We start from the raw sequence: 17,536 nt of genomic DNA, 5'->3' as shown, positions 1-17,536 counted from the left end.
TTATGTAAGATTTATGCGGATTTGTGTAGGCTCTGAGGATGGTGCGTGAAGCACTGAAACAGCTGTAAGCCGCACAAATCTTACATAATTAACACGAGTAAGTCCACTAGTTAATCAATTAATTATTTTTTAAATCCCTCTACGTGCAGTAAATAGAAGACAGTGATGTTTTACATAAGTATGATAAGTTCTCCCAGCCCCAACATGTCAGTGAGAGAGTATGAGCTTAATCAAAATGTTACGAGGGTTATTTTTCCAGGCTGTTAAACAAACCAGTTCCTCCTATTCTGACATTATAAATAACTCTGTCCACAGTTTGCCTAAATAACATTTAATTCTGAAAATGATACGCGGGTAACAACTGGAGAAGTCTGTGGTGAATTTGTGCGGGAATTCCAGGACGTATAAAGTGGCTCTGATCTTCACACATAGAGTGTAGGAGCCTCGACATTGCCGTATTGGTTACAGTGGAGATGTTCAGCAGTAGTGTCACAACACAGTTTTGGTACCACACATTACAATAGAGATATCTCGATGCAGGTGCGTACTTGACGAGGGATATCTCAACACCGTTGCATGCTCTATGGTAGAGATATCTGGACACGAACAGTGGCCTGATATCTCCGTACAGTGACTGTGTTGTTAATCTGCTTCTCTCTTTACTATGGTTCAAGGGGCAGTCTACGAGACAGTAGGTTGTATGGGTGAGTAGCTCGATTCTAGCTGCATGCCGCCGCTCTGAGACCCGCACGCCATTCTTCTGTCTTTTTATTTGACTTCGTCCCTAGTCCCTGCTGGTGGCAAGGCTTTGGATGTGAATGCATGCTTTCCAGCTCTTAGAGTACCCCACTTTATTTTGGGTTTTTTTCCCTTCTTGTGCACGTGCCCCAGTTTCAGTTGTGTTTGTGGTGGACCAGACTTGGGAGTGAATACGTCACTATCACAATCATAACACCAAATGCTTCTATATAAACACGTAAATAGTCACTAAAGGTGCGTCCGCACCAAAGTTAATGAACATTGTTCATCGGCAATATTCATTAACTTCCGTTGACAGTGTTTATTAACGTTGTTTATCTCAACTTTTCCGAACACACAAAATCAAGTGTTAGCCAACTTTTTAACATGAATCTAAGGAAGGATAAAATAATACCAAGTGTGGCATTTATTGTGCCCTGCAACACGATAGATAAACGAAAGCATACCGGTATCGAAAAGTGTAGCAAAGAAAGATTCTGAAAAAACGGACAGAATTAAGTTTGAAAAAAGTTTTGCGGATCAGCTGGCAGGCTTTTGTAATTTTAACGTGAAACATTTATGCTCGATTGCCAAATATTATGAAAATTTCAACATCTGATGTCAGTTGCTTAGCAACGGCAATGAATTACGTCACACTATTTGACATCACTTGATTAGCAATGAATCATTCAAATGAAACATAGTCATTCTACAGGGACATCATTTTATTTTTACTAACATTTTTAATATTAACTTGGCTATACCTCTGGATCAACGCCGTTTGCTACCCCCTTCCACGACTGGAGTTCGATGATTCTGGCATAATATACAAACAAATCACTTTACTAGGTATAGGAGGGAAGAAAAGTAGTTCATCCATTTACGTAAACTAGGAAATATCGCGCTTTTGAGTTTGATCATATTCATTAGGTTTTTGTTTAATCAAAATACAGCACAGTATTACCAATCAGTGTTTTTACTCACGAAGTGAGCTGTCCATGTGGACGTATTCATTATGCCGTGTATATTATACTGCCTACAGCACATTAGCGTACAATATAGAGAATGAAGTTAAATTGAAAAATAATCATAATATGGATATTTAAACACATTTTTTAAAATGGTGACCATTCATTTCGATACAGGCTTCAGTTCTAATGTGCATATTAGCGCACTGTAGACTATTGTACCTAATCCCAATTACCAGTTTCGTCCTTCGTACTATTTAGTAACTCATGTTGAAATAATTCTGCACCTACTCTATAAAAGAGTACCTTGCGTACTGTAAATTCAATCTTCACTTCTGCTCGATCCGAAAAAATAAAATTACTCTGACATACTATCTACTGTCCGTCCAAGTGGTTATGTCGTAGAAAGGAAGGAAATCACGTGGCAGTTAATTACTTAACGAGGCCCTTTTATTTCAGTTATTTTAAACAGTTGTATAATATTACGTAGACGTCCAATTCCCAACAGAAATTAATGTTCTCAGAAAAGAGAAAAGACAGCCCAGCTACTAGCTGGCGAATAAAAGCTGATGGGGGAAACCGGATGCGACATAGGCAAACAGACGACAGTACCTGTGCGAAAATGATTCAAAATTGAAAGCTCTTTCGTCACTGGAAAATGCGAACATATTTTTGGAATGTACTATTTACTATGACGGTAAGGCTACTATCTGTATATGCGGTCTTGGATCTGTGTGGAGGACGGTTGAACTTCATTAGTAGAAGGGGTGGGAGTGAAGTACATAAAAAAACTCAGGTACAATAAAAATTGTAGTAAAAATAAAATGATGTCCCTGTATTTTAAAGATATATAATATAGTAAAAATCGTTAAATTAATACCCAAGCAGCAGGCTTTGTGTTGAATATATCTTTTTTGAACACATCAGTACCTATAATGTCAAGCTGTGTTGTCACCTTTTCATTGTAAAGATTATCCCTAGTTACCAGTATAATTATTTTTATACCCATACCGTATTACTAACAAAATTTAATAGGTTTCATCTGCTGTTGAACTGCTGCAGTTGGCCGCAAGGGTCCAGTATATAAATGAAATTTACAACAATTATATAGTTTAAACAATGAATTTAACAATTATAACAATAAATTGAAGGGTTCAGAGCCATAGTGGGCCAAGCGCCATTTATTAAAAATGGAGAAAACAATGGTTAAAATTAAGTGATTACCATAATTTAATGAAACATATAGCAAGTAATATAAAGTATGGACATAGAATTAAATAATATGTTAATCTTCAATAAACTATGATATTCATTTAATTTTAACTCTTACTTTCTCCATTTTTACTAAATGGCGCTTGGCCCACTATGGCTCTAAACCCTTCAATTATATATAACTTTCAATTTCTGGAGAAAAAAAAAAAAAAGATATAAACAGTATGAAATAATATCAAATATTAAGTTAACAAGAATAGTTTAAAATATTAATTAATTTGAAAAGTAGAAATGGTGGTGAAGAATCCCAAAATAATCTCTTATAATATCAATAATTATTTCTCGCAAGGAATTTATTGTGAAACTTAATTCTGTTAAGATTTAATGTAAAAATTTTGTAACATTGATTTCTAATACCACCATTTACAGTGAATAAATTTTAAGATCTAAGATGGCTCTTAATTGAAATGAAATTAAAATTACTATAATCTTTTTTGTTATCAATCAAATCGAGATATGACAACGTTGTTATGTGCTCCACATGGAGTCTATATCGACATGTCAATTAAAAATGCTAACACATCATTGATAGACATGTTACAGCTTCTTGTGATTGGTGCAGCATCTGAGGACTACCTGTAATCAATAAACTCTTACCTTATCTCTTCAAAGAAAAGTGTCATCTTTGACACTGCCTGGGTATTAATTAAACGCGGATACTATATACTGTATATCCAATAAAGAAATTGTGATCATTAATAATACAACCTATAAACTTCATTAAATTTATTTCATTCACAATCCTTATAAATAAGAACCAATTTCTTAAAAATCTGAATGCCACAATAACACAACCGAGAGCATAAAAGTTCAATGAAATTACAGATGTCCTCTTAATCATTTGTCGCTTTTTTACAATTTTTTCCCCTCTGAGTTTTGATTTTTAATAAACAAAAAATTGGACCTTCAGTATATTCTATCAAAGAATTACTGCCTGTAACTCCTAAGACATTTAATAACTTTTGTCTCCTACATTTCTCTTGTAGATTTTTTTCACTGTCTTTGGAGTTACATTTAAATTCTTGTAAAAATTGGAGTAAACATATTTTCTGGCGTTTCTGTTCTTCTTTGGAGTCTAGAAACCCATAAAACAGGGTAATTTTAATACCTAAAACTCCGATAACAACCATTTTCTAATATTTCATTACATGATAATGGAGTACCGTATGTATAGAATAACAGCGGTACTACATATTAATTGATAGCAACAGTAATCGATAATTATCGATATAAACTAAATTTTGTTTGTTACCAATGTGCAGTTCGAAAAGTTTATAAACAGCAAAATTGATTAAAAATTTGATTCACAAATGTTAACGGAAATTTGTTAATAAACAAAGCAGAAAATATAAAAAACACATGACTTTATCTTAAAAGATATTGAAAAAAATGTTAATGAACAAAGTTAACGGAATTTGTCGGTGTGGGCGCACCCTTAAGAGAGAGATTATATATTATCTTGTCTGGAATTGATTAGTTTGAATCTTATAGTACAAATGAGACACATAAATACAAATGCACCATTTACTTCTCTTAGATTACTGGTAAATGGGATTGTAGATGGTCTGATAACGAGACAGGATACAGAGTTTGAGGGAGGGCAGACCCCCACCCCGTCTATGTTGTGTTTTTACGAGGGGGTCACTCTCAGCAAATGTGTTTGAGGCAGCATGCTTGTGTTCTGTGTTGTGTGTTAGTCGGCAACACCTTGTAAAAGGGCTAAATTAACAAAAGAAGCTAGCAATTGATTTGTTTGCTGAGAATGGTCTTACTCACTCACATACTTTTCTTACAGAGCTGGTCTACAGATGATTTTGTATTACATATTTCCCCTCCCTTGTCCCCTCGCTCTCCCTGTCTGTGTTCTTGTCGCTCCACCTCGAAGGCAGGATTCCGGTTGGATGTAAAATCTGTTGGCACACGTTTTACCGTATCGCTTGAGAATCTTATGCATGGGGAAAGCTGGCTGCCGTTGCACTATGACAGTCTTCAGGCCAGCCGACACGCCCACTCCGCGCCGCCGTGCACAGCATGACAAGAGCGTTCTTGGAAGTCTGCGCACTCTCTCCGCGTTGCGACGTGGGATGCAGACAGATTTTATACACGAATCGGGAACCTGCTTTGAGGCTTGCCACCTTTAGCAGAAGACGACGTTAAAGCGAGTGGCGCAGGAGGAGCCTTAATTGAAGTGTGTTCGCTTTCAGGAGCATGGACAGCACCTCAGTGAGCAAAGAGACAGTCGTGAGTGGTACGGTGGAATCCGACCAGAAGCTTTAGACAAGAAGATGTTAGGTTGTAATTCTTGTTTTGAGCTGGCAGGTAACGCTGGGTGTTGTCGGTCTCCGGAAAACTATCCGATGTACATCGGGTTTCCATCGACCCGGTATATCGGGCATAGTTTTCTAGCTCTCCACAAGGAAACACTTAAGAACAGAGATGATTGTATAAACGCTAATTGTGAGTTGTATGGTGCCGGGGATCGTCCTCCCCCCCTCGCCGTGTTGTTGTTGCATAGCTCACCCAAACCAGGTATGCTGACTCTTTTCCAGGAGCATGCTAAACTGTGTGAATGCGTTAGAGCAGCGCATGCCCCCGGCAGAGCGTGCAGCGCTAATGGTGGCCGAGGAAAAGCCACACCCCGACTCATGTAAGCACCTCGCCCCGTTCTCTAGTTTTACATTGGTGTCTACCTTGCTGGGTTACAGATATTCCAGACACAAAACAATTAAAAATGTCAACACCTCACTGCCAAATACGATGTGTGTTCTTACCAGCACCACCACAACACCTCTCTTATTTGAGTTGTAGCCGCCCGCCAGCAAACTAGTGTAGCGCATGTGCAGTATTTGGCAGACACTCGTCAAACAGAATCCAACAGTTTTTTGCATGAATAATATTTTGAAAAGTGAATTTTTTAAAAATCTCTTTTGATAAGCTTTTATCATATATTATGGAAAATTTTACAAGTAGATTAGGTGTAAACTAATGAGATATGATAAGGAGTCGCAGCACTAGTAGTAGCTACACAACGTGCGTGTTACGGCAGACGTGCGTACACGCTGTGAGCTGTCGTAGCACGCACAGCGAGTGTGTGATGTTGTGTTTGTTCACTTTTGGTTCATATTAATTTGAAGAATGCCAGAGCATGGAAATGACGTGGCAATGCTGTCTCCCATCTTCCCCATTTGGTTTATTTTCTTGTAATCATGTATATTTGCAGACATTAAAAGTTCTACATTATATTGAGTTGATATTGTGTGCCCCTCTCCCGCATGTCTTCCTCTCCCATCCCCCCGAAAAGTGTGTGTAACAATATGTCTGGAAGGAGGGTTTTTCTGATTGCTGTCATCAAAATACTTTTTTCAAATCTTTTTGTACCCAGTGCCGAGCCCGTTTGAAAGAAGGACGTTTACGAGTAAATACAATCCCCGGCGCCACTCCGCATACGCCACGGTACCAGGTATGGGTGTGTGTCAGTTTCTCAACACACCATGCACTCCACTGACTCATAAGGCACTGGTACATCGTCGAATAAACTTACTGCACTGTGCACTGAGGACGACCGCGATCCTTTCCCAGCCCGGCCCGGCCTGCATGCATGCGTAGTGTCTGTTGTGTGCTTGTCTGCTGTCGCTGTCCTCTGCTGCCGCCCAGCGAGGCACGCTTGTGACGTGGTTTCTCTCGTTTCAGCTGCCTCCGAGCGCTCTTCACGAGAGCTCGTTCCGGCGGCGGTCAGGCCCCCACCCCCGCTCCCTCCGCCACGCTTTCCGAACAGCGCTGTTTGACAATGGGAAACTCTTAACATCGGTAATTTCTCCATGTCGGCCCCACTCCCCCTGCTGCTCGCGGTGCCGGGAGTGGAGGGGCAGCTTTACGACCTCATCTCGGACCGCGGCAAGGCTTGCGTGCTGTACCTGCGACACAGCCTGCGCCGGTCCTGTCACTGAGAGAGAGAGAGAAAGAAGAGAGAGACATACGAAGTGAAATCGATCAACGACTCCAGGCCTGGGCCTTTTCCCCATGTGTACGTTCTCAAGTGTTGTTGTAGACAATCCCTACTTTACTAAATTATAATCTTCCATTGCACCATGCGCTGTAGTCATGTATCAATTCTATAAGAATGTTTTTTTATGAATCTGTAAGCAGCCTAATAGAGTGGACGAGGAGTGTATTAGTGACGGAGGTGGAGCGAGAGAGCATGGCAACGCAGACCTCCACCTCTCGGAGACATTACAAATCTGTGAATTGCTGAGCGGCGTAGGAAGCAGCTCTCTCCATGTCTTGAGTGTGCACCAATCAAAATGTCCCACCCCTAGTCACATAGCGTTAGTCTGTGGAATCTACTTGCATTGTGTGTGTGTGTGAGAGCGAGAGTGGTTCATTAGTGGCACTAATATCAGTCCCAGACATCGTTTTTAATGCGTATTGTTGTGTATATATGAATCGCGACTTATTCTAATTACGTACACTGCCAGGACTTCACATTGGAATGTACATAACCACACTCAAAGGACGGAAAAACTGACGTCAGGTGCTCAATTTGTAATAGTTGTCACCGAGAAGTAAGCAGCAAGACGTATAGTAGTGTAGCGTTGTAGTCAGAGTAGTGTATAATGGTTTCATCTCCTACGTTTCTTGTCTTGTCAGTAAGGCCGGCACGCCCGTCTGTTGCGTGAGGGCTCGCTGGAGATTCCCCAGGGAACCTGGGGCCAGCGGCTAAGCTTGCACGAACGACGGACGGGCTCAAGGACCGATCCGGTAGTTGGAGACTTGGCACACTGCTCAAAGTGCAGGGCAATACGTGAAGAAGGTGTGTGTGGTGCGGCCGGCAAGAAACACAAACAATTTTAAGATGTAATTTTAAGAATGCAGTTCTTCTAGGGTGGGAGTGAACGGTTGCTCATGTTAACACAGTAGAGAACATTCCACCTGCCATTTGAGTTCAGAAACAAACCAAAATGCCTTTATGGGGGGAATGAAAAAAAAAAAAATAACTGTCAGATTTCTTTTCTAACATTATCAACACAAACCATGGCACCTGCGTGCCGCGAAACATCTGACAGAATGCGGTCTTTTCCAGGAATGGATCATTTTAAATACATGTTTACAGATAAAATAAGATATTTTCAGGCTATAACCTCACAACGGAACCACGCAGTAGGCACAGGTTATCATTTCGAACTAGAGGGTCCTCCCGTTCCCTTCCTCCTGTATGAGTTATTGTTTCTTTGGGACGACGGAAGCTGTGCAAGTCCGAAGTAATTAAGAACACTGTAACTAGCAATCTAGTGGACTGCGAAGTAATCATTCTAGTAATACTTATTGGGGAGTGTGTGATGCACTCTCTGGCTCGTCTGGCCAGGAGACGAATGTTATTCTAAATGTACATATTGTTGCATATTCCTGATGACGACTTGTGTTCTTCAGTTTATTTTTTAAACATTTCTGTGTATGTAGCAGTACATATAATTCCTAGATTTTAGCCATCTGTTAGGTCTGTTGGGGAGTACGGAGCACGTTCCTCAGTATTACACATTATAACATAGACTAACCGTGGACTTGAAGCACTGCGAGGGGGAGAACTGCGCCCCCTTCCTGTTGACAATTTGAACACCATCAGTAACGTGTTTGTTTTCTAAAAACCATAGAATAAGTTGTGTTGAACTTCAACTGGACAGTGCGCAGTTCTCCGCCACTGGAACGAGACTGTAACAGCAGGTTGTGTCAGTGTGTAAAGTTCCATGAATGCAATAAAATTCTATCTCTATAAGGAATATGTTTGTAATTATTGTCTTCCTTGGCTGTTTTCCCTTTCAGAGCTCCAAAGTTACGGTTGCTACATATGAGGCACTCAGAATACAAGTGGTGCAAGTCCACATAAACTGTTAGTCAGATATTCGTTGTTTTAAGAAAAAAATGAAATACAAAAATCAGTACCGGTAGCACAAGTTTTCATCCAGTGTACATTTGAGCTGTTCAAAGCAGAATTGGTGTAAGTCAAGAATGGGTAATGAGGGTTAAAGTAAACATTCTGTAAAATACAGCGCAAAGTAGCAATTAATATTCAGGTTATTTAAACTAAAGTAGAACCTCTATTATCCGTGGTAATGAAGGGGGTGGACTGAATGGTTAATCGAAAAAATCGGATAATCCGTATAATAGAAGATTTTCATAAATTAAGTGCATGGGTTTAATACTTAGGCTATAGTTACAAATTTTCTACGCGCACTTATGTTTAACATGCTAGCTGGTTGATCAGAAGTTCACTAATTCAAGACCGGTTGCCAATGGTGAGTTTTGAGTGCCAAGGGAATCCTTGTGATGGTTGTCTGCAGGAAGATTGGAGTAGAGATATCGTGTTATAGATTTACATTCTCGTACTTTATTCACTTTATCTTAGTTTTTTATTAAATAGCGCACAGTTGTAACGACAGTCTCGTATTCTGATTCGGCACGAACTATAGTTCCTACTTTCCCAAACCCCTCAATTACTTGCACTTTTTTTTTTCGATACAAACAACACATTTTTCTTTCGACATTCATAGAAGACATTTTGCATAGAATTTAAACAGTACGGCCACTCGAACAATATGACAAAGACCAAATGGTGCATGGGTTTGCAAACTGTGTGAAAGTTATTGGGATCATTTCTTTGAAAGCAGATAGTGACTATTTTACAAGTTGGGAAAAACACCCCCTTCAAACCCCTGCCCGGAAGTGCGAGGAAGCGTTCTTATGAAATACTGTGTAATGGTAAAACCAGGGCGAGAAAGACAGTCGGATAATCCGCCAATCGGTTAATAGGGTGACGGATAATCGAGGTTCCACTGTATTAGTAGTCAGTGGATAGCAAGAAGGACATATTATCGAATTTTGACTTACACCACTTTTGCTCTCAACGGTTCATTTTATTTATAAACACAAAATACCCTTTTACCTATACCATAGGAATAAAAATACGTGAAACAAAACATATGGCTGAAATTAAATAATGAGAAATAAATCATGGACTTGCTTCACTTGTCGGCTGAAAATGTTCGGATATTTCACATAGCATATTGTCAGTGTACATTAAAAATAATCAGTTGCTTATGACTTTCACTTGTTACAAAATTTTAACAATTCTCTATCAGTATCAAATTCTTAAAATATAATTAAAATACAATAAATAATTGAAACAGCTGTATGAACACATTTCATGAAGGAATTGTTATTCTTCTATTAGACATGTTTCGGACGTACTCCTTCCCCATCATCAATAATTAACAGAGACTGTAATAGGATTACTTAAATTAGGGATAGCGAAGTAGTATATTATGATACGAGGTTGGGAAGTGCTTTTACAAAATCTAGAAAAAGTTTGAAAAACGAGCAGAGACAGTTTTTCAATTTCCGAGATTTTATAATTCACTTAACAAACATGTATTGCAAACATTTTTTGCACGATCATATTTTTAAAATTACAAATATAATATATTTTGCATTGAAAATTTAGAGCAATATTATTTCAAAGCTTCGCAAAACTATACTGTAATGGTAACTAAGTAACAATAAGTGCACTGTAATGGATCTATTTCAGTATAGTTTTATGTTATGAAGAATGATTTCCCTAGCAACAAGTTTGTGTGGGAATTCTAACTTTAAAGGCGTAACAAGAATAACTGTAAATACAACAAAAAACACGATTGTGCAAAAATGTCTTAATGTACATGAATATCTTATTTGTTACAATTACACATGTTAAAAATTACAATGTTGTTCTCAGTTAGAATTGTTAAAATTGCTCTACTTTTGATTGACTCATTTCCACTTATAATTTCTGAATATTCCTTCCCTTAATATTCATATATTTTCCACATTTTAATCACATTATATCTCCTCATTTACTGAACAAAAGAACAAACCACAAAGTAAATAGCACAGCATGTAGGCTTTCACGACCGGTTGTCTAATTGAAATGGAGCTTACGGGCTAAGATGCCGTGGTCTACTGGTGTAGATATTCCCAGACGTTTCGTCTACTACTGCGGCAGACATCTTCAGTGGTTAGGTATCCTAGGTCGAAGTGTTTTGCTAGGCCACCGAGATTCAGCGAGTGTGGACCGCTGCGACAACGGTATGCCACGACCAGACCACTGAGATCCAGCAGGTGCGGACCGCCACGACAACAGAATGCCACAACCAGTCCAAGGCCACCGAGTTCCTACGGGTGCAGACCGCCGCGACAACGGAACACCAAGGTCAATCCTCGGCTCTATAAATAACGAAAGGCAACCAGTCAGGGTATCAGTTGCCACAGATACCCCTAGCAGAACACTTCGACCTAGGATACCTATAACTGAAGATGTCTGCCGCAGTAGTAGACGAAACGTCTGGGAATATCTACACCAGTAGACCACGGAATCTTAGCCCGCAAGCTCCATTTCAATTAAATAGGACAGGTTGCTAAGCGAGGTGAAATATTTCGTTTGTCTTCTGACAGAATGACAGTCTGTTTCAGTGTTCTGGTAAACTACTAACATCTCTTGACAAGGCATTAAATAGTAGATTCATTTTATTATTCATTTAGAAAGATCGTATACTGTTGTATCTAATAAACCATAAATGAGCAAATGTTTTAATTTTTGTACTTGCACCACTTCTATTCTGAGAGCCTCATATGTCTAATAAGTTTAAATCTGGCCCATTTTACAAATAGTTGGGTCACGTTTTTTAATTCATTGGTCTTTTCACTAATAAATGCTCTTGACATTTTACATATTTACATAAAGATTAATTTTAGGTCCTACAGAATTTATCTATTATGGTAACAATGGTTATTAGAGGAGAGAAATTCGATCCGGCACCGGGGATCGAACCCGGAGGGGGATTCGCTCTGGTGCTGTGAATTGAACTTCAGCGTAGCTCAGTGGTTAAGAGTGCTTGGTATGTAGAACAAAGGGCCCAGATGCAATCCCCAGTGCCGGAGCAAATTTTTCTTCTCTAATAACTATTTTACATATTATTCAGATAAGTTAGCAATGGCCTCTGAATTTATGAATGATTTGATGGAGTAAAGAAGTTGGCAGGAGATTTGTACAGCCTACACACGCCTCTATATTATTCATATGATTTCCTTGTACTTATTTGGTACATTTGTACACAGAGAACATTGTGGCCATTCAAGACTTTAAGTCTGGCTAGCTATTTCAAGTCCATATCACATAGCATGATACAAAAGTTTTATTATTTAATTTTGGTGGTTGTTATGTACATTTCTTCTTTTAAATAAAGTGAGAAAAAAAAGTGACTAGGAAGTTTTAAATACCGTTATCTGCTGACTGCGTGACTACATCTTTATTATTGTTTGGGGATTACAATTTTATTAATTTTATATTATGTTTAATTGTAATAAGTGGATTATCATTATTAAATCATACTAATATAATATCTTGTTCTAGATTATTTATTGATACTGTACCTACTCTGTTGTAATTGTATAGATTATAAAATAATAATATATATACAGGGTGAATACTAAATGCCATCTTCGAAAACCAGGGCGTAATAGACCACATCAAAACATGCATAAATTAAATGGGAACCAATTCTCTATCTTGCGATTTTTTTTCAAATGTCTAATATTATTTCCATGGGAAACGCTCCTGTATGCACAGGTTTAAGCTCAGACTGTTACTCCCACATGTCCTTGTCGAACATCCCGCACTTCCAAATTGCACTTTTGTCACTCCACGCATCACGCACACAGGTTTGCGCAGCATGCTTTGAAATCTGGTGCCTGCTTGCTTACCTTACTTCACAATGCAAAACAGATAAGTATTGTAACATCAGTTTAAACTGACATTGCACAGAGAACTCACAGTACAGTACTTCAAAACAAACAAGCTACCGTTATTTCTGTAGCAGTTCTTGCACTGAAACCAAGAAATCCGACCATTTCAGGGATAAGTACATGTTGCACACATGACATAGTTGTTGTCTTGAGATTTAACTCCAATTACTACGTCCTGTGAAGCAAAGTAACTATAACCCAATTTGACTTCTAGGTATTGCTTCTAATATCTCCATGACTAATCCTCATACCATGATGATTCCTATCGCGAATTTCATTGCCACAAAATCCTCTATCACACACTGGTGTTTGAAGATGGCATTTAGTATTCACCCTGTATACATATTCGGCGCTTATTTCCTGGCAGAATGTGTCCGAATAGCATTCCTGCACCTTTTTTTTATATATACATTTTTCATCACGGAACTGAGAAAATTTCGAATTTCGCACCGCCAATATATATTGTGAGACTTCTCCCAACTCAACTTCATTGTTTCTCCACTGAGATCATCTCTGCTACTTGACATAATGTAGAACCTGCTTCTCATTAGAATTATTGGGTCTCCTTTGATCAACTTCAACCCTCACAAGTATGTTAAATCTTGGTTTGTAAAAGACTGTCATGCTGCAACATTTATCCCAAGGAATCCACACCTGTGGAGTAACGGTTAGCGCGTCTGGCCGCGAAACCAGGTGACCTGGGTTCGATTCCCTGTCGGGGAAAGTTATCTTGTTGAGGTTTTTTCCGGGGTTTTCCCTTAACCCAATATCAACAAATGCTGGGTAACTTTCGGTGCTGGACCCCGGACTCATTTCACTGGCATTATCACCTTCATCTCATTCAGATGCTAAATAACCTAGATGTTTATAAAGCGTCGTAAAATAACCTACTAAAATAAATAAAATTCATCACAAGAAAAGAGCGTAAGAGGAAAGGAAAAAATACTGAAAAAATAACAATGCCATGGAAAATCCTCTTAATGCTTTAGGTACCAGTATGTATAGAGAGGTCACAAAGTGGGTGTATCCTCACATATTACGACACTACGATAGGTATGGTTGATTAATTGATACGGACATGTTCCTGATAGTTCAATGATCCAAGACATCGAAATGAAGACCTTCATTTTCATAGCACAGCTGAATTCTGCGCCATGTCCTGGCAGATGTTTTACGGAGATAATCAAGGGTCACTTCGTTGAAGACATCTTCCACAGGTGCTCGTAATTGTGTCGTGTTATAGCAATGATTTCGCACTTTGTCCTTGATGAACCCCAGAGAGCATTATCGGTTGTGAGGTCGGGACTTCATGGAGGCCAGGTAAAAGGAGCTTGATCATCTGCAAATCCTCTTCCAATCCATCGGATGGGAAAGGTTGTATTCAGGTATCGGTGCACTTGCAATGCAAAGTGTACTGGCACTTTGTCCTGTTGCAGGATCACAGTGTCTTCGATACCAGCTTGTTGCAATTGTGGCACCAACCATTCATTAAGCATGTCCTCATAAGCTAGGCCATTAACAGAACCTTGGAAGAAGGGCCACATCCTGGTGTGGACGTGGGGTGGATTTTTCTCCACTTCTTCATAAAAGAATGGGTTTTCATTACCCCAAAAGACGATGTTTCGTAAATGCATGCTCCGGTAGATAGCACATCTTTCATGAAGCCAAACCAATGTCACTAATCTTTGCTCAATGGTAAACGGATTTTGGTCAGCCATGTTTGTTTAAAACTGCACAGTTACCATGATAGCATGGTACCAACGTAAATTTGGAGGTACCAACATTCACAAAGTAAGTGAATTAAGAATACACGAGGTGTATGCTCACTTTGTGACCTCACTGTAGTTTAGTAAATGCCATTGTTGCAGATCAATTTATTTATAATTTTGTTAACCCAAACTGAGTCAATTTATACTAACATGGATTTAATTTGTATTTCTTCTGAAAAGTGCTTTAAGATGTGAAAATAAATAAGGTTTATTTATATTTTAACATGATTTTTTCTGCTTATCTCTCTATTCACTTCAATAAATTTTACACAGAATTCCACCATATTTCTTTTCTTTAAAAAAAGCACTGTGTACGCACATACATAACTGGTGGGTGTCCGGAATAGAAGTAATATGCAAAAATACACACATATATCTTAACATTTACAAGTTTTATTAATTTTATTTTTCGTTTATTGTACAGAGTAACTCTGAAAGTTTTTATGTACGTTGGTACACTTCAATGTGGGCATAATTTGTGTCTTCACAGATGCCAAAAAAAATACTCAAAGCCTTCCCAAATGTTACCAACATTTGAGGCATTATTAGTCCAGCTGCCTCGCTAATACACTGTTTCAAATCATTAAAATGTCGAAAGTCTCTCTTGTACACATCTTCATTGAAGTCCATTGGTTTTATAACCGGAGATCTAGGCAACCAGGTAGTTGTGCCCCCTCTCCCGATCCAATTTTCCGGATAATTCACATTCAAAAACATGATAACATCTCGATGGAAGTGTGGTGGGTCACCATCTGGTGAAATGTGAAACCTGGAGGGAATCTGTGGAACTGCAAAGTTCTGCACCATGTTAAGAGAATACCTATGTCCTGTCACTGTAGGCTGCATATATAAAAAATGAATCAACGACGCCATTTTTGTGCATTCCTATTAAGACATTCACTTTTAGTTTCATCTTTTATGTTAGATGAAATCTTGGAGATAGAAATTGAACTTCACCTTGAAGAAATATAATTAACAGTTCTTGCATTATGTATTTATGTACACCTCTAGCCCAGGCACAATGTATATTAACTCTAGCAATACCAAGTCATTTTAAATAACGTGCAGTATTTTGTGACCACTACAGAAATGTTTGACTTTGAACAATGTATTAACATTTGTAATCAGCAAATGGTATGTACTAAAAAAAAAAAAAAAAAAAAGGGGGAAATTAAAATGTCATTGTATATTTTCGAACAGTTACTTCAACTTTTTGTCCACCTTGACATATTTTCATATTTCAGTTAAACTATCACTGAAAACGATTAAACAATAATACAATAAGATAGGAGGATTCATAATTGACAATAAATAATATTTTCATATTTTTATTTATATATTTAAAATATACAGTAAATTTTGGAGAAGGTGGGCACAAAGTACCCCCTGTTGGTATTGCTAGGAAAAATGCATTAATTATACTTAATTAATTTATACTTATGTTATTAAGTAACTTGAGCCTTCTCCCCTCGTATGAGATGGACTTGGCCTATACTTTTATTTGTTTAGTAGACCTATAAGTCATTCGTTATCTCGTGAAACCAAATGGATTCGTGTGCTGTAGCTCACAGTAAGAACTAGCATCGTACATTACAGATGCTGTGTTCAGTTCAAGTTTGTCGAGTATGGCAAAGTTCGATATTCTCCACGGTCGCTCTGCAGAAGGAGACCTGTCGTGTTTATCCCACCTTATTATATAAATATCCGCTGTCCTCCACTCTCAGACCTCCATGTTTTAACCACTTAAAGATTTTAGTACAGATCTTGAGATTAGTTTTTTTTTATAGGAAATGAGATGAAGTTTGTAATGTCTTGGTTGCCTCTCTCATGTTCGAACATTGCAGGGCTCTAGTAAGAATCTTATGGTGGAGGTAAGTGAGCATGCTATAGCTGTAAGTCGAAGGGTAACGAGGGAGATAAGTCTCAAGCAAAACTTGTCTTATACTGAATTGAAATAATTTTTTTTTCAAACTTGTGCATATTTCGTCTGTTTTACTCCAATACAAATTTGAAATGTTCACTATAATGAATTTGTAGGACAATGTTTCATTCTGTAGCTTCAGTTATTGTTAAATAATAATAATTATGTTAAGATGTACTATCATATGTCTTATTCATATCGTTAACTAGCATAATTGGTCTTATCCAAAAATAAAATTCAATTTATGCCATATTTTTGGATTTTGATTTTCCACGAAATAAGGGTTTAATACAGTAAAGTCCCTTCTTTGTTCATAAATGGGGGTAAAAACTATTAGCCAATCAAAGGCCATTTAATATATTTGTACGTACTGTGTACTAGTTATTGGGGAGTAAGCAACAGGGTGAGTGCAAACACTATTTACTGTTTTAATACTACATATTACTGAGGATGATGTACTTGTTTTTAAGCATTGGAGGGATCATGCAACAGATTTCCTACACATTTCAACTCAATTTTTTGTTGTTACTGTTAAAAAATTATTTTATTTAGAGAAGTTACCACTGCAATTACTTACTCTTATATTTGTATGTATTATTAAAAAATATTCTCATATTTGTGTAGAGCCTATATATTTAGATGCTAAAATAATTCATATTTAAGTCTGTATCTTCATGTATAAGTAAAAATGTATTTCTTTCTTCTTTTTTACTGTATCTTTTGATGTCAATGTTGAGCATGAGTAAATTGATCGCCGTATCAGTAACATATTAAGTGATGTTCCTGTAGAGGGAGGAGTCAGCTAACTTTCCAAATTAGAAGTTTCCATAACAGAAGGTAGTTGGTAGAGCAGCTGGCTACGGACTGGAAGGTCCGAGGTTCAGTCCCGAGTGGTGGCGGGGTTTTCTCGTCTCAAAACTTCCAGAACGGTCCCAAGGTTCACTCAGCCTCCTATCAAATTGAGTACCGGGTCTTTCCTGGGGGTAAAAAGGCAGTCGGAGCGTGGTGCTGAACACACCACCTCATTCTAGTGCTGA

General features: G+C 38.2%; 1 protein-coding gene across 22 annotated transcripts in view; it reads left to right on the top strand.

Annotated features, from left to right (window-relative positions):
* Glut1 (Glucose transporter 1) overlaps positions 1 to 12,266 on the top strand; it is a 122,584-nt gene extending 110,318 nt beyond the window's left edge. For 9 of the 22 annotated variants that reach the window (XM_069815035.1, XM_069814859.1, XM_069814868.1 and 6 more), the window contains 3 exons: positions 675 to 704; positions 5,528 to 5,625; positions 6,361 to 6,662. In XM_069815035.1, coding sequence (XP_069671136.1) covers positions 675 to 704; positions 5,528 to 5,625; positions 6,361 to 6,584 — 352 coding nt within the window. In that variant the 3' untranslated portion in view covers positions 6,585 to 6,662. The other 13 variants (XM_069814886.1, XR_011330006.1, XM_069814906.1 and 10 more) reach the window with 13 other exon arrangements.
* Positions 12,267 to 17,536: the final 5,270 nt, after the last annotated feature.

Source organism: Periplaneta americana, chromosome 2 (genome assembly GCF_040183065.1).
Source record: "Periplaneta americana isolate PAMFEO1 chromosome 2, P.americana_PAMFEO1_priV1, whole genome shotgun sequence".
In the NCBI taxonomy this organism is placed as follows: domain Eukaryota; kingdom Metazoa; phylum Arthropoda; class Insecta; order Blattodea; family Blattidae; genus Periplaneta; species Periplaneta americana.
Note: the sequence above shows the minus strand (reverse complement) of the source record. Positions and strands in the feature narration are given on the sequence as shown.